The 18034-nt window shown below is 37.8% G+C and overlaps 1 protein-coding gene and 1 pseudogene across 7 annotated transcripts; both read right to left on the bottom strand.

The window, feature by feature from the left end:
* Positions 1-1252: 1252 nt before the first annotated feature.
* LOC104591972 (quinolinate synthase, chloroplastic pseudogene) lies at positions 1253-6561 on the bottom strand (annotated as a pseudogene). The gene is made up of 3 exons (XR_016085477.1): positions 5832-6561; positions 3810-4087; positions 1253-2092 (listed from the first exon to the last, which is right to left on the bottom strand). The product of XR_016085477.1 is annotated as a quinolinate synthase, chloroplastic pseudogene (transcript).
* On the bottom strand, positions 5707-16714 carry LOC104591526 (Melibiase family protein). Of its 6 annotated transcripts, XM_019196723.2 has the most exons (16): positions 16399-16709; positions 15357-15516; positions 14806-15063; positions 14471-14645; positions 14091-14152; positions 13805-13968; positions 13581-13678; positions 13033-13091; positions 12808-12942; positions 12465-12718; positions 12196-12355; positions 11700-11775; positions 11545-11595; positions 11196-11272; positions 10567-10645; positions 5707-10274 (listed from the first exon to the last, which is right to left on the bottom strand). In XM_019196723.2, exons 1-15 carry the CDS (start codon positions 16452-16454, stop codon positions 10613-10615), a joined length of 1818 nt encoding a protein of 605 aa, XP_019052268.1. In that variant the 5' UTR covers positions 16455-16709; the 3' UTR covers positions 5707-10274; positions 10567-10612. The 6 variants fall into 6 exon arrangements, 5 of the variants coding, with proteins under 5 accessions (XP_019052268.1, XP_010248687.1, XP_010248688.1 ...); XR_016085586.1 differs by having other exon boundaries at positions 5707-9940; positions 10100-11272; positions 16399-16710; XM_010250385.3 differs by having other exon boundaries at positions 5707-11272; positions 16399-16488; positions 16561-16714.
* Between the last annotated feature and the right edge of the window lie 1320 nt (positions 16715-18034).

Here is an 18034-nt window from a genome sequence, read left to right as displayed (position 1 = left end):
GCCCACCTTCCCCCTAGAAGTTATGTACAGTTTAATTCCCCTTGACCATTCTAGGTAATTGAGACCATCAAACGGTATTACAGCCATGGTGAAGCTCATATCAAATCCTCTACTCACTCCACCTTGATTGGAAGGTCCACTAGACACACTACAATCCTCAGATGACATGATACAAGGTCTGATTTGACAGTTCAGTTCAGCTTGGTTCAGCCCAGTTCAGTTCAGTTCAGCCACAATTCAGCCGAGTTCAGTTCAGTCAAACAACAGATTTTAGGAACACCACACACATATAAGGAGGCAATTAAGGAACTCGGCAGCCCTATATATAACCCTTCATCAACTACTTGAGCACACAGCCACTACAATTCCCCAAGAGACATTAGCAAACCACTGTCACACAATCACAGGTCATTCAGACCTACACCACCTAGTTGTCTGGGTACAAGAAACAGGATCACCCGATCCACAGTTCCAAAAAAAAACAGTAGTTGCAAGTCATCCAGACCTCTAAAACCCACTTACCTGGGTACAAGAAAGGATCACACGATCCACAGGATTAAGAAGATACAGCATCAGAGCTCCCTTCTTTTAGGGTTTTCTTGGCATACAACCAAGAAAGAAAGGAAGAGAACCTAAAAAAAAAGCCCTTCAGATCAGTTCGATCCACTCCCTAATCAGATTCAATCCACAGTAGAGGAGGAACTGAGAGATTGAGGAAGAAGAACCTGAGAAGACTTGTCACATTGCTTCTAACCCCAGAAAACCTGCTCTGATACCATGTTTTCTGGGTTGAACAAATCAGAGAAACAGAAAAGAAAGGGAGAAGAAAGGAAGAGAGAGAAGAGAAGGGAGATGAAGAGAACTCTGGGATCCAAAAGTTCTGACTGGCGGCGCCAGTCATTAGTATTTATATTTAGGGCGTCCCAACTAATAATAAAAGGAAGTAAGATTACAAGAATGCCCCTGTGGCACTAAAGAACAGAAAATAACAAAGAGTTAATTAATTAAAAAAGGAAACTAACTAACTAACAGATTTCAACAGTAACCAAAGAAAAGTAAATAAGATCCTGCATGGTTGCACAGTACTGTAAAAAGACCACAGGTTAAGAACTTAGAAAATTGAAATTAACAATAAGGCTCCTCAAAATATGACTTGTGTCATATGTGAAGGCTAGTGTACTTTACACAGTACATGCAACCACTAGATCAACAAAAGAGCTGCAACTTAGTTAGAACTTTGTAGGCCTTTAAGTACCATAAAATGGATATTTAAAATAATACTCTTAATGCATATATCAGATTTTTACAACTAATATGAATATAGGAACTGCCTGATGCTTTTATGACAGGCAACAGCTAAAATGAACAGTTTAGTATGTATACACAGTATAGTCTGAAGGAGAAATGTAGCAAAAATTCTTTATTTCAACTATATATGCCTTTTTCTAGACTAATCTACTTCAGCATATATGTGAGCTATGTCATTCCAACAAACCTTTTCTGAGGCCATGACTGATTATGCTTGACACTAAATATGGGAAGAAAGTCAATGCAGGTTCTTTACCAACAGTAAATGCATTCACCTTCATGTATGGGCAGGACGCACAGCCTCCATGAAGGGAGCATTCCCACTACCCTCTCCAGGAACCACTGGGAGCTGACCTCCTGCTTCAAAAGAATCAAGGGCCTGTAATGAAGATGTTCTTGACAACAAATCTGATGAAACAGGAAAGACAATTTCAATGTCAATACTTGCTCTTCCAGAAAGTGACTCAGCATAACTTGATAACTTGCAAATTGCTTCAACAATTGAGGTCACCATTCCTGATTCTGTTCCTAGCACCAACTGAAGATGGTCATCCAGATTTATGGCCAAAGCCTCTTGGATCCTAGATTTGATGACATCTAATAATCTAGTATGTTTTGGGTGGGATCCCACCACTCCCATTCCTCTTTTCTTTGCCTCCACTACCAGGGAAAACATTTCTCCTGAGACTTCAAGATTGTCTGTTAAGAATGTATCACAGCATGCTTTTTGTACGTTTTCCACAACTTCTTGTCCAAAAAAGTTGTGTACAATGCATGTCCTGTCCTACAATAGAAGATCCATACAAGTTCAGAGCTAAGCAAAAAAGCAAATAGAGTATGGAAATACATTAAGGCAGCAAATGCAATGGGCATAAGAGAATATTTTACATGATACAACAGTAGTGGCTAGATAGTATTATTCAAAAGGACTATAACGAAAAGATCCCAGTGATTACCCAAGAAGAATTTAAACTCCAATAAGAAAACAAACTGTAAAAGTTCAATGATATAGTCACACTAGTGCAGATTATTTGACATAAACAATGGAATCAACCCAAAAGATAAATATGAAGAAGTCCTAGAGTATAGCCAATAGTACCAAGAAACACTCCAAATTTCCAAGCTCAGATTCCCTGAAGCTGGATAGACTGACACATCAGTTGGATGCTCCTAGATGGAAAACTACCCTAATCCTAACCTACATTAAAAGACTCCATGCTTTCATTAGAAATCCAATTAAACTGTACAAAGCAAAATGTTGAACAACCAAGCAAACTCCCTACTTAAAGAGCAAGTATGGACAAGTAGATGAACGGTAAGACTAGACATATTCAGAAGAATGACCTCAGGTGCATGTTGTTTGCTGATAAACATTATTTTAATTGATGAAACTAATCATAAATAAAATACAAAACTAGCTTTATGGGCAAATTTCTTAGAAACAAGAGGTTTTAAAATAAATAGGACCAAAATAGATTATATGCTATGTAAATTTAATAATAATATGAATGAAAATGAGGCCACACATAGGATTGGAGACCAAGAGATAAATCAATGTGATCCTTTCCAGTACTTTGATTTGATATTTCATAACAAGGGAGAGGTTGAGGAGGATGTTGCCTATAGAATTAGTTCAGAATGGGCCAAATGGAGGGGTGCATCCAGACTCTAGAGTCTTATGTGATAGATGAATACTACTTAGGTTAAAAGGAAAATTCTATAAAACAGTTATAAGGCCAACTATGCTATATGCAGCTAAGTGTTGGGCAATCAAAAAAAAAATGTTCAACAAATGAGTGTGACAGAAATGTGGAAAAACTAGAAAGGATTGGGCAGAAATAAAGTCATTTGAAGGAACCTAGGAGTAGCTCCAGCCTCCAATATGTGATAAAATGAGAGAAAGTAGACTAAGATCGGTTGGTAACATACAAAGAAGACCATTGATAACACCCGTAAGAAAAAGGGATCTGTTGCAAGTTGAAGGGTCTAGAAGGGCTAGGGGTAGACCAAAAAGGACATGGGTCAAAATGGGCAGCATATTGGACAAGCTCATAAACAGATTAAATTCAACAGTTTTTAAGATGTATAAAAGGAAAATTTGGATCAAAGTTAGTTGGAGCAAATGTAAGCATGTTAAATGTACCTTTGCAGATCTCAATGGTCAGGAAATCATGGAATTCAAAGCTACTACATGCAATCATAGGAATGAAACCACGGGAAAGACTGTTGGGTTTGAAGTACATCAATTGATAGATAAAAGAATTAGAAAAGAAGGGGAAGAGGTGAGATGCCACCAAAGCAAACGGACAGCCAGAAGGCTTCCAAAATAAATTGATGTATTTCACTCTCCAAGATCTCAAAACTATAGATGGATTTAGTATGTATAGTGATAAATATAACTCTATGTCTATCCATATGTTTGTGTGTGTGGATGTGTATGTACAGATATTCAACATAATATTCTTAAATACCAAAGGTATAGAATGAGGAGACAGAAGTACCCTTTTGAAGTCAGCCTGATCAAATTGCATGCACATTTTCTGACAAGAAATCTATACACAGAACTGCAATAACTTGGCATCCAACTTCTGTCATCTTGGCTGCCCTATCTTCCATAACTAATGAGTCGGACATATGGATGTGAGGCCACTGCTTCTGTACAGCAGTTAAGACTCTTGGACCTCTGTCTATGTAAAAACATGCATTACACTAATCTCTTCTCCTTTAGCACATCAAAAAGCTCTTTAACTTTTAACTGGTCAGGGAACAAAAACCTAACCTGCACTTACAGAATAGTGGTACTTAGTATTCTATATTGCTCAGAAATCCATTGGAGTAACAAAACAGTGATATAGCTTTCCTTTTTAGTTAAACAGAGCAACAATACAAGGTAAATGCCATTATCAAAACTTATTTTTGTAATAAGATTCATCTCAAGGGAAATAAACTTTGTAACAACATTAGAATGGAATTTTGATGAAAGAATATAAAAACAGAGACTGGCAATAACATAATGAAGACCTCATAAAACTTCACTTATTTGAAATAAATTTTGATATGGTCAACTTACATTTACTAGATAAGCAACAAAAAATAAGTAATAAAAGGGATATAATGGGGAAATATTTTTCAGGTAAATTAAACAAGAAGCAAATATTCCACAACAAAAGTTATATTTCCCCAAAATATAGTGAGTGTTTAAACAAGAAAGTGGAGAAGATTTTATAAAGGTCATACCTGATGAGGTGCAGAAACTTTAGCATATTCACATAAAGCAGCTGAAGATTGATGCAGAGCTAGACCCAGGAAACTGTACTGAAAACCAGGTTGTGTCATTCTTTCTTTTTCTTTTTTTTTTTGGGTGGGGATTTGATTAGATGAATCTTCTTCCCTTGAATTGGTCCAAAACTAGATTAGTCAAACTTTGTTTGGATTTAATACCAATGCAGTCATTCTCCAAGCAGAACTTATTTTACACCAAGACCTCAACTGATCGCACTTCATGAAATTTGTTCTTAAAAGTGGTGATTTAGGGGTTTTCAGTTCATGGTTATGTTTGTGTTTCATCTAGCTCACAAACATAGCCAGCATTTTGTATGTTATTACTGGTTCCAGAACCAGCAATCCTTGGTTCTAGAAACAGCAAAATGGCCTTTTTTAACACAACTTCTTATAACTTTCTCAACCACTATGGCTCTAGTCGTAATGTCTCTATTTGATGATGACTGTACAATTAAAAGTAGATAGTGAATGAATCATAAAACCAATGCTCACATATCATGGTTCATTTTTTGAACCATGAATAGAACAGCCTCTTTTGCATTTTGTGGTTCCTAAAAAAATTGTCATTTTCATAGAAAAAAAAAAAGACCGATATGGTTCTGGAACCATACCACCTTTATTTACAACCATGAATTGAACACCACTTTAATTGTTACGCAAATCACGTGGACCAAATGTAAAACTGATGTTGAAATTGCCATTAGCTGAAATTGATTGATGTGTAAATTACTCTTTTTTGTATTTTTTTGATAAGTATGTGCAAGTTACTCTTTCTTTAACAGATCTTGTCAAAATCTCAAGGGTGTTACATTTTGACAACATCCGTCACTCGTCAAGTTCTTGTGGCCTACAGTGTGCCAATTAAACAGAGATTGAACCACATACATGAGTAAGCATACAATTGAAATACGAATATATTTAAAAATGCTGAACCCAACGATATACATTTTGACAACATCTATCGCTCATCAAGTTCTTAATGCCTACACTCCTATTCTATGCCATTTAAATGGAGTTCACGAGAATGCCATGCGTGAGTAAGAGCATACACCTGAAATACGATTATGTTAAAAAAATGCTGAGCCCAACGAAGTTGGAGAAAAGACTTCTAACTTCTTTTGGAGATTTTATCATTTTCTATTTCTCCTTCGTAAGCAAAGAACACTGGAAACAGAAAAAGAAAGAAGACAAGAAATAGAATAGAAATTTCAGGGATACAAATAAGGCAAGCGGTTGCCAACCTGAGCTTCAGCATAGCTCCCGTTGGCATGAATAACGTCGATTGTGACAACCAGAGATGGGAAAGGATCGACGGGAGGCTTGAGGCTTCCCTTCTCTCGCAGCAAGCAGAGATTTAGTCCTCTTCTGCATAGTGATCAACACGTTATGCCACGTGTTCACCCGGGAATGAGCGCGGCCAGGAAGCCCAACATTCAGTGCGGCGAAATCCTCGGTCTTCAACGCCAGAACCTCGTCGGGGAACGCTCCGTCGAGTATGGAAACCAAGCAGGAAGAGAAGCCCTTGGCGATCTCGGAGTCACTATCGGCGGAGAATCTCATCCTTCCGTAGTCATCCATGGAGACGTCCAACCAAACCTGCGCGGTGCAGCCCATGACTCGATTGGCCGGGACACGCTTCGTGTCATGGAAAGGAGGAAGAAGAGTGGCGTAATGCAACAAACGTTTAACGCGATCAATCGGCTCGGACAGCGATTGGAACTCAGAGACAAAACGTTGAAGCTTGCAACTGGAAATCTCAGAGACTCCTAGCGGAGTTTCAGTGAGGGCGGAGGAACAGGAGAAGCTAAGAATAGGATTTGGATTTCGATGGCACTTGATGGGCTCCGCGAGGGAATGGACATGTTTGTGTCTGTAAGTTTTCAAGCTGGAAGAAATACGACGGTAAGAGTAGGGATTGGAAAACCTAGTGAAGTAAGGGGAAGAAGAAGCAGCTCCCGTTGCAAGGTCCATTTTATCAAAGAAAACCTTTCTTTTCTGGAAAGGAAGAGAAGCGAGAGAGAAGAGTGAAGAACAGGAGGAAGTTAGAATTAGAGCCTTGGAAGAAGGTGTGCGTGCATCTGCACTCCACACTCCACAGATGAGTATGCAGCACCCTCTCCAGTCTTCTCCTCTCCTCGTTTCTGTGATAAGCTGAAATGAAACCTTGCGAGCAACCTTTGGCTTTGATTTATATAAATACGGGACTCACTTGGTTGTTGGTACTTTGATTTATTTATTGGGCAAATTTCTTTGACTATTCTCTAACGCTACCCCTATTCTCTCAAAAAAAAATTGTCATTGTCTTTAAATATCTTTAAATATTGACGGAAGGGCTAAAATCTCAATTTTACCCTTCTGTTAAATCCCTTTAAAAACAGTTTTCTCTCCTATCTCTCATTTTCTCACTCTTCACCTACGCACAATGAAGTCTCTCTCTCTTTCAACACACTTTTTTCTCTAACTCGTTCAAATCCTGTCCAAGAAGATCGAAGGTTGCAAAAATAGAAATAGAGAGATCTAAGAAAGGGAGGCTCTTGAAGAAGATCCAACACTGCCTGGATATGCTTGGAGAGAGATGGTGGTGGAAAAGGCTTCTTAAAGAACCTCCTTGGGGTAGAATTAGAGCTTGGTGCTAGAGATTTCTTAGAGAGCAGATAATGAACAAGACCTAAGCCATAAAAAAGGAAAAAAATGAGATTTTTTTTCCTACTTCTGCCTCTACTTTGCTATTGACGTTATTGTTGGTGGCGATGCTTGCTACTTTCTACTTTCTGCAAATTCCGCCTCTGCTTTATCATTTCCCCTACCTAACCCTAATCTAATACATCTCTCCCCAAATCAAACCAGTTCAATCTAAGATCATAAAGAAGAGAAGTAATCTCATCTAGGGCTTACAAAGATGAAGGAAATGAAAGAGCGCTAGAGAATATCTTAGCAGGAGAGGATTTTTCCAATTCGAACATGGTCTTCATGATTTCTTCTCTGCTGTTGCCGATCTCTCCAGTGGCTCTATCCACTATGATTGCTATGAGAGTTGTTGTTGTTCTCCTATCCTACACAAACAAACAGAGGGAAGAGAGGTTGGAGGAGGGTTCTTGTTTTAGAAAGAGAAGGAGAAAATGAAGAAAGGGAATGAAAGAGGGAAGCGAGAGAGGTCGGAGGAGGAAGGGGGGTGCTGGACCTGCCGATTGAGAGGAAGGGGATTAGGGTAATATTGGGTTTTAAAAAAAATTTAAATGTCACGTAGTGTCACATGTGTATAGGTTTTGACGGAATATTGGCAGATGTTAACAATAAGGATAGATCTAATCAATTGTTAGAAACAATAGAGGTAACATTAGATAATAGTCAAATAATAAAGGTATACTTAATCAATTAACTAAACCATAAGAATAATTTAAGAAATTTACCGAAGACATACAGAATTCAAGAGAAATGGGTGGGGGTCTTCTCGATTTTGATATATATTTACACTACACACATTTTTATGAATTATGTGTGAGTGGAGAAGTAGATCCAGACTTAGCGGTATCTTTTAATATATGTTTATTTGGAGTCCTTGGACCTGGAAAGTAGAAAGGAAAGCCAAGCTTGGCCATTCAAATTCCACTATCTGCTCAGGCTGAGCAGAGCAGAGCAGTAAAAAGGTAAAAAATAAAAGAAAAAGGCAATTGTAAGTGATTTAAAATCTGTTGAATCTCGTTTTATTTTGGTGCTTAGGAATTAAGGACTGTGACTGGTTGGTTGAAAAGATTAATAAATAATGGAGAAAGAGTTTTTATGGGGCAGGATCACGAAAGTGCAATAATACGAGATGAGATGAGATTCGAAGGTTCCCACTTCCCACGCTTTTAGTCTTTCCATGATTTTATGGGGTAAGAGACCTTATCATCTCCAACACAAATTTTATAATTGCCTTTCTAGAAAAGAGAAAAGAAAACAGTGCACAATTATTATTAATTAATCATGTAAGTGGATTAATTTGGGCCCAACCAAGATTCCATTATATTTATATAATACGGGTAAAAGACTATAAGCCTATAAGGAGCTTGGGTTAGACTTTGGGCTGCTTCTCCAATCTCCTCTTTCACATATTGCTTAAATATTAAATTAGCGAAGAGGGTTCTGTGTTGCAGGGGCTCTCTCATAAACTATCAGGTTTGAGCTTGATTCGAATTAGAGATTTGAGTTCGAGTTCAAGCTCGGCTCAAGTCAAAAGCTTGAAAATTCGAGCTCGCCTACTTTTGATTGCAGCTCTCTCAAGTAGCCAAGGTGCTGAGCCGAAGTCTCTCAAGTGCCGAGGTGCCAAACCGAGGTCTCCCTCATCTACTGAAGTGTTGAGTTGAGGTTTCCTTAGTAGGCGAGGGGTCGAGCTATGGTCTCCCTTACTTGACAAGGTGCTGAGCTGAGGTCTCCCTCAATTGTCGAGATGCTGAGCCGAGATCTTCTTCAGTGATCGAGGTGTTGAGCCGAGGTCTTCCTCAATGGTCGAGGTGTCGTCTAGCTCGAGCTCGATTCGAATTAGAAACTTGAGTTTGAGCTCAGAAGTTCGAGTTCGGCTCAGCTCGAACTTGACTACCTTTGATTACAGGTCCCCCAGTAGGCGAGATGCCGAACTGAGGTCTCGACAACCTTTGACTACAGATCCCCAAACAGGCGAGATGCCGAGCTAAGGTCTCCCTCAATTTGAGAGAGAGTGACATTCTTGTAATTTAAAAAAAGAGATGACATTCTTATAATTTGTAAGAAAAAGAGAAGAGAAAGAGAGAATTGGTAGAAGGGAATGGCATTCTTATAATTTGAAAGAAAAAATCAAGAGCGAGAGAGTTGATAAGAAAGAGTGGCATTCTTGTAATTTGAAAGAAAAAAAAACAAAAGAATTGGTAAAGAGTGGCATTCTTATAATTTCCATGAAAAACTAAAAGATGTATCATAAAATAGAGCCCCATCAATGAATCAATGCGAATGATGATGGCATGGCATCTACATCATACATGACATCAGTGATGACATCTGATAAGCCGGCCACCCATGTTCTTGGACCACCACCCCACCCACCCTCTCTCTCTCTCTGAATTGAGTGAATTCTTTACTTCATCCTATTCCTACGCCTACAAGCATACATCCAGATTCCAGTATAACCCGTCCATTTGCCAATTGCCACTCCAATTTTGATCGGAAAACCGAAAGGCGAAAGCAATTTAATCACACGACAAAATTTGCAACAAAAATAAACGTGCACGCAAACAAACGCCTAAAAAGTAGAAACTCTCTGAAAACAGAAAACACCTTCTTCCTCCAAACACATTTTAACTTTCCATTCATGCATGATGCATCCCTCTCGTCCCTTCTGTGAAAATCAAAACACGTTCTTCAGTTGAGGTCAACTCTCATGAATAGGTTGATAGAAATACCAAAAATGAATTTTTGAGCTCAACACAATATACATGAATACGTGGGTATCAAAGCCGAGAGAAAGAAGAAGAAACAAAAACAATTTAACACATACTGGGAAACACTTTCCAATCTCCACGTCTCCTTGAATCGTCTCATTGAAGCCATCTGGGGGGCCACGGCTATCTCAGCTTTCAGCTGACTTTTAGTATTTTGCCATGTTTCCATTCGATCAGTGGGCCTAAATCCACCCTCCACAACTGATCTGGATTTGAGCAAGAAAGGTATATCTGAAACCTGACCTCAAATCAGATTCTGTATTGTTTCCAATTTACAGAATTATTTAGGGTATGAATTTGATGAATTTTTTAAAACTCATTGATTTAAGGTCAACTTTTTATCAATTGAATTCCCTGTTGCTGTAGGTCTCCTTCCAGCCTGCAGTGAGCAGTTACTTCGAGGTTGGGTTCATATCCGGTTTACCCCTCCCAGAGAAGCGCTCTAAGGTTCTTGGTTTTTAAGATAAACTGAAAGGAATTCATAGATACTGCTTTGGAGGGATGGACTGGATAAAAACCAAACCTTCAGTCTTCAGAATTTTCTTGCACAAAGCGACCACTGGCTATTCTCAGACCTGAACTCTCTCATTCAAATCGTCAACCTGAAATTTTATAATTACACCAAGTAATGGCCCCTTATCTCAAGAAACTCGCTTATAGATATAAATATAAATTTAATCCTGCATAAATTATCCAACATATTTCCGGTTCAAGTTTTGGACGCTCTGTATGTGATATTTATGCTAAATGTTGAAATACTCAGATTAGAAACTCGCTTATAGATATAAATGCAAACTTAATCCTGCATAAATTACCCAACATATTTCCAGTTCAAGTTTCAGATGCTCTGTATGTGATATTTGTGCTAAATGTTGAAATACTCGATCAGAAATTCATCAACAGCAAGTAGAAGTGGTGTTTTCATTCTGATCTAATCACTATAATTACCCCCCCCCCCCAAAAAAAAAAAAAAAAAAAAAAAAAAAAGAAAAGAAAAAGCAAGCTGAATTAATTACAGTGCAATATGAATAATGCTGAAGCATGTGCCTCAACTGTTGCTGATATCGTTTCTTCAGACACTCTATACTCTTTCTCACTAAAAACCTCATTGTACGTACATGAAGTTTTACTCAAGTTCATATTAGGAAGTACCTTAAGAAGATCTGATATCTTTGCAGATATTATCATTCTGCTAGGGCTCAGATTGAAAAATGAGATGTATATCTCTCCTGCAAAGCAAGAAAATATATTAAGGATGGGGAAACCAAAAGGAAAAAAACATAAAATTAGAGTATTGGGCACAAGAAGATTGTCCAAAATATAAGTGGCAAACTAGTGGCTAGCCATTTTCTTAGTAAAAGCTAAAGTGATGTTGATGCCAAGGATCTACGTAAAATACAATTAATGTCAAAGCTAAAGGATAGCTTTTTAAGGGCGTCTCCACCCAACAAAACTCACAAAAATTAAGGGAAAATGGGTGGATGATGTTAAGCAATCAGACCTTGTCTTCCAGTTGCAACCCAAGAGCGGATTCCATTATAAATATCATTACCTGCTTGAATGATCAGTTAATTATTCCAAAACATTAGCTTTCAAATGCACCATCTATGAAAAATATATACACAAAAGGGAATCAAACACAATTAAATATATCACCTTCAACCATCTTTACTGTTGCACAAAGACCAGAATAGCTGTTCACAAGTGTCCCATTAAAGTTTAACTCCCACATCTGTTGAACACAGGCAATGTTAGTTGCATCTAATATGTCATACAATTTCCTCTTCTTAGAAAGTCATTTCCTTACCTTTTTTTATCCACTAGGTATGCGTTATTTTTTTACTTCAGACTTCCAGATTTATTGCATTTTTTGCCTTACATAATAAATGCCACTATATGTATAGCTATTCGATTAATTTAGTTCTGTTTGAAACTGGATTAGATTCATTGACTCAATATGACCCCAAATGGAAACTATGAAATTTACTGGAAGAATACAAACTATGCAACTTAACTGCCAATAAAATTATTGTCAGCATGGATTTTTTTTTTGTTACACTTGTCCAACATTTTCACTAGACTTTAGCAAATTATATCTCAAAGGGATCTCCAAAATTGAAATTTCACACCTTGGACAGAACTGGAGAATTACCTGATTAGCATCCCATCTGCAAGGGGACAATGAACAACTCCTCAGTTCATGTGAAGCAAGTTTCCTGTTTGTAGAAGCATCCAAGCATATATCTGTGGTGCCTGTTGCTAGTAAATGGAGCTTTCCTTGATGGTTCTCTTTGTAAATTATCTCTGAATCTCTGTATAATCAGCAAATGAGAATAACTTAAGGAATAATAAAATAATAATATAAACAATATTTAGTTTTTACATGGAAAGATTAGAAAAGGCAATAGCTAACTTTCATACGATGTCAGGAGAGGTTTTCTCTTGTTTAGGCAAACTGGTAGCTTGTGTCTTTTCAGGAAGTAATCTTGCCAGCAAATTCTTTCAATATCTTGATTGAGTGCTTCAATGACCCAACCTTTTGCTCTATGTTCCTTACAGCTTATAAGATTGAAAACGTGTTTATGTAATGTGTCTGTATCCTTGAGACTTTTAGATTGAGGAATCAGGACTCCTTTGCTATTTCTGAGATCTTCTGTACCTCTGATGTAAGGAAACTGAAAAGTAGAACAGGGAAATGAGCCAATAATGCACCTCTTATTTGGTTTACATGGAAATCACTAATTGAGCAAAATAGGGAGTATACCTCCATATTGTTTGCACTAAACCAGTTTATTTCCAATAGGGTAGGATTGGTGATGAGATCATATGTTTTCTTGTCTAGCTTCCTCATATCACCTCCAAACATGAGAGGGGACTTGGCTATAGACCACAAAGTCATCTGTTGATGAAATAAAATTTACCACGGTTAAGAAACAAAGCCAAATGGTTAAAAGGGACACCAAGTTGACTAAATAATACATCTACATACCTGAGTTCTTTGCTCATCAAGAGTGAGATTGCATTTCCTGTGGGGACCTAGATTTGAACCTAGTAGTAAGAAAATATCTGAATTAATTAGTGTTTTCTTCAGATGTTACCAAAAGGTATGCCTCACTTGTGAACCTCTTAAAGTTTGGCATGCTTAGACAGTTCAGATCAAGGCATGACATATTAGATAGCTAAAAAAAAAGGATTAAACAATAATTGCTGCATAGTGGTTCAAAGAAATTTAGTTCTCCTTAATATAAAGTAACTAGGTCATCTTTACTTCTGTTCCAATGATCCAAGACCTGCTTGATGGTATCTTGGCAAGAAGACAATAGCACATGCATATTTGAGATTTTGGGTTGAACCCGACCTACTCATTCCTCAAGGCTGTGTTTGGTTTGAAGGAAAAAGGTAGGGAAACCTTTACAAGGTACCTTTCCCTACCTTTTCTTTCAAACCAAACACAGCCCAGAAGGAAAATGTCATCTGGGTCGGTGTTGACATAGAAAGGACAAATGTTCCATACCCGATATCTGCAAAATTAATCACCTGGATCTGTAAGCCATCCTAGTGGTAGCATGTCTAGGTCTGGCCAAGACTTCCCTTTCAAGCCATTTGCTCCTATCATATTGGTGGCAGCAAAGTCCCTGTTAGAACAGTAAATATAAGATGCTGAGAGAGAGAGAGAGAGAGAGATGGAACACGGAGCTTAAGTTGGAAATTTCAACCCAAATAAAAAAAAAATCAAACGGAATTAAAGAACAACAGTTTGCCTTGATATGTTAAAGTGAGCTGCCACATCGCCCCATGAATCCCAATCATCCCCTGTTATTCTGTACATGTTCACAAGACTGCTTATATCCTTCGCCATGGTAGGTGTTACACTAGTTCCAGGAGAGAGAGAATACAACATAGGGCGGTCAAGCTTCTCCAAGATCTGACAAGAAGTTTCACCTCATGAATTCATAACTCCTTCAAAATAGAAATTTATAACCTGACAAAATGATAAGGGAAAAGAAAGAAAGAATGCAGTGGAACAAGGAGAAGGTTATTGCTTACCTCTGAAACAGCACTTATTTCATCTACATCCAAGTCATCACCAAATATGCAATCATGCTTTACTGGAACAAGACCAACATCTATTTACTAAACTATTCAGGACTCAAAAATTACCTAACAAAATACATAATCACTTTAGTCAAATGCTTGGTTCTTGTCAAATTCCATATACTTCCATATCACAGTACTTAATAACAGATGTAGTTGTTTCTGTACAACAATCACTAGTATATTTACCAATAAGTATTAAAAGGGAATGATTTCTGTTCCTTATGTTCATCTGTATGGAATCATAATTTTATCATGCTCCATGTCCATTGAAAATACAAAATAAATAAATAAATAAATAACAGGAAGAATTTTAGTTGTTAATTTGATACCAAAATCAACACCCCATTCTGCATACTGGTAATACAATGACCTCAAGAAGGCTCTTCCAGCTCCCAACTTGGTATCCACACTCATGAAACCCTGTGACATCCATGCGCAAGCCCTCTCTCTCAGTCCTATATCTTTTGCCTGCCACTGACGTCCAGACTCCTCATATGCAGCTCCCTAACAGAAAAACTTGTCATTATGTATAATGAGGATTCATATATTCAGGTTTCCCCTTCTCATTTGTTGGTAAAAAACAATCTCCAATAGCATTCTTACCTGCCAAGGAGCATTTACTTTCAGTTCTTTGTTAATATATAAGGGGAAAAAAGACCCATACCTTGAAAACATCTAAGATGGGAGAGTTTGCATTGACTGCCTGTGTGCTTATTCCTCTCATAACATGAATCCCAAACTTCAATCCCATATCATGTACTCTCTTGGCTACTTCAGTGAATCCTTTACCACCTCTGGAGGAAGGCCATCTATTGGGATCAGGGATTACCCTTCCCCATTCATCTATCACATCATATCCAAGTGAATTTGTGTAAGCACCTTCCACCTTTCTCCTATACCAGAGGTAATCCACCACAACGTACTACAAAGAAAGAAAAAGCAGATTAAGTTTCATGTAAAAGGATTCCATCTACTTGGACAACAATCCTGGCGTCCAATAACTAAGTAAAATAACATCAATTCACTTAATTAGTTGAAAGCATAAAACCAACATCTAAAGATGGTACTATTATTGGGATGCTAACAAAAATCAAAATACACTAATATCAGATTATACGCTTCTGCATTCAAATGCTATAGAAAAATAGAAAATGGTTTCATTCTATCTAGCTTAAAAAATATTCCCTAAATGAGTTTATTATCTGTAATTCTGACCTTATATCCGTGACTTAGTAACTTCTGAGAGATGATTTCTGCATTTTGCAGGAACTCCTCCTCTGAGATGGTCCATGAAAAGGAATCATATGAGTTCCAACCTCTCGGAGGGAGGTGGGCTTGCTCTTGTTGTCTTGTTGACAAAGCTTCAGTTAATCCCCTGAAATGGATAACTTTTAATTCCTTATTACTTCATGAAATATCAAAATTGACGAATGATAACTGCTAAACTCCAGGAGCCCAAGCAAATATATATAATATATTATATAAGTAAATACCGCAGAAAATGTGGTATGCAGCTATTTGTTTGTCATTTAATAAACCGAGTTTAATGGGCCAATGTTACTCCTACACCATAGCAAACTCTAAGTGAACTTTTTTGTATTTATTTTACTGGACATTTGGCAGATCTTTATTCCTGCAGGTTAATTCAAAAATAATTTTTCAAACTTAGCTTACGCATGAGCGAACTATCATTGCAAAAAATTTCCAGAAGCAGGAGCTTAATGCCTCAAAAAATTCATGAAAATGATGGAGTTTGTTTTGATTCCCCCAAGATAATTTCCAGAAGCAGGAGCTTAATGCCTCAAAAAAATTCATGAAAATGATTGAGTTTGTTTTGATTCCCCAAGGTTTCATGAAAGTAACAAATTCAGCTTCATCCATATAGGACCATATACAACGAATTAGTGCAGTACAGTATATACACATAAACAAATGCTGCAAAAATTTTGTTGAGAATGCATTCTAACGCATTAATCCATGTAGTCAAATAGGAACTGCAAAGAATTTGGTAAATGTGTTTATTTATTTACAAATAGAAAAGCAAAGCTGCTGCAAACAATTGCTTGGAATGGGTGTCACCTATGCTTCTAATTTCATGCAACTGATAAGTTGAGCTATTAATCATTTCACAAGGAACCATCTAAACTAAAAAACATTTTAGAGAGAGAATAGGGGTATAATAATTTCTCCAAAAAGCTCCAACTGTTTGCAACATCAAAAGCATATATAGATAGAGAAGGAAGAAGAACAGAAGCACCTGTGAGAAACAACAAGAGTGAAGAAGAAGAGAGAGGTGAAAGCGAAGATTTTCATGGCTTCTGGTATTAGCTGTTTCGAAATTCAGACACTGACAAGAGTAGACAGGGATCAGTCTTGCTTTACTTTTGTTTTTCTATAAACCCATTCTTGCTTTACTTACAGCAGTAAGTTGTGTAAAAGAGCGAGAATGAACGGCGTTAATGTTAGTGTTGACGACGCTCATTCATATTTCATAAAGCACGTTCTACGGGCTACGGGCAGGGCTACGCTATGCGATCTGCTCCTCGCACGGATCGGCTTCAGTAACAGCCTTTACAGCCTTGTCCGCACTTCTGGAGGAGATATATGTAAGGCTATAATGGTTGTTCAAACGGAACGGGATCTGCTCCTCACATATGGGCGCCTCACAGGCACATCCACTGTGCATTGGAAACATCTCTCCTCAATAATAATCTTTAAGTACGGGAGATATTCTCAATATATGATAGGATGTGCATGTGTGGTCGATGTGAGGCGCTTGTGTGAGGAGCAGATCCGGTCTCTGTTCGAACAGGCTTTACAGTGACTGAATCAGCAAAACTACAAGAGTCAAGAGAGTATTGGAAAGGTATGAATATGGACTTGCACCGACTGAAGTCGAACTCCATGGGATTTGCTGTGAGGTTGGTGTAAGGCACGCTCTGCAGGAGCAGATCCAAACACACCTTTAAGTTTTATTTGTCGGCTGGTAAATGGTAATGGTTCATCGGTCCTATTCTCTTTTCCACATTTCGTGGTCGGTGGTCCCTCTTCTCATGCAGTTGCTCACAAGTGTGTGAACCGTGAAGAAAAAAGAAGCAGTGAAAAGTGAAAACACACCATCCCCTATTCTCCCTGCACTTCATTCTATTCTCTATTATATTATGTCTTTTCTAATTTTTAATTAGATGATTGATTAATTTAATGCGACTGGGAGAATTTTGTTCATTGACTCATTGTCAAGTACTTGTTCAAATAGTGGAATAAGTTATTGTTCATTTGCTAAATCATATAGGTAGTGTAAGTAATTAATCCTATAAATACGCGCCTGTAGTCTCTAATCTCTACAGCCGGGTGTAGCCAAACCAGACATCCACTGGGCAAGGGACCCTCACCCTCAGAATTATTCATGTGTATCAGTGTCCCTTTTGCGTCGCATTGCTTATCGACTGATTGATAATAATCCTTCAATCCTTTTTTTTTTTCTAAAAAAAATAAAATGCAGAATATCCATAGGAAAAGATATGTAAGCAATAAGCAAGGTGTTTTGAAGCTTCAGCAGTAAATCCATTTTGTATTCGCAGCGTTCTAGGCTCTTAGCCACTGTGTTGATACCTTTACAATTTACATTCGAACATTGATTACAGTTTGGTATGTGATAATTGTGTTGCGTTAAGCGTAAATAAATAATAAAATATTCCACAATCTTCATCTGGCATTAAGAGTTGAAGCTTCATCGAGGACAAAAAGTGTGTCTGCACATTCTTTAACAGAACATAGAGTAAGAGCGGTTGTTTGTCGCACGTTTGCAACCTGCAACTGCAAGGCAATGCCTAAAGTGGCTTTGTCCATCACAAGCTTTTAGGAATCGATGTAACACAGTTTGGGGAGCATCA

The sequence above is a fragment of the Nelumbo nucifera genome, chromosome 4 (assembly GCF_055504915.1).
Source record: "Nelumbo nucifera cultivar China Antique chromosome 4, China Antique-T2T, whole genome shotgun sequence".
Classification (NCBI taxonomy): Eukaryota; Viridiplantae; Streptophyta; class Magnoliopsida; order Proteales; family Nelumbonaceae; genus Nelumbo; species Nelumbo nucifera.
Note: the sequence above shows the minus strand (reverse complement) of the source record. Positions and strands in the feature narration are given on the sequence as shown.

Bases quoted from the DNA above. Each gene is read 5' to 3' on its own strand.
- LOC104591526 (XM_010250385.3), bottom strand. From the start codon at position 16,454: ATGAAAATCTTCGCTTTCACCTCTCTCTTCTTCTTCACTCTTGTTGTT. The intron at 12,356-12,464 runs GTATGAAAGTTA...CTGATTATACAG, and splicing joins AGAAAACCTCTCCTGACATC to AGATTCAGAGATAATTTACA. The intron at 11,596-11,699 runs GTGATATATTTA...TCATTCAAGCAG, and splicing joins AACAGTAAAGATGGTTGAAG to GTAATGATATTTATAATGGA.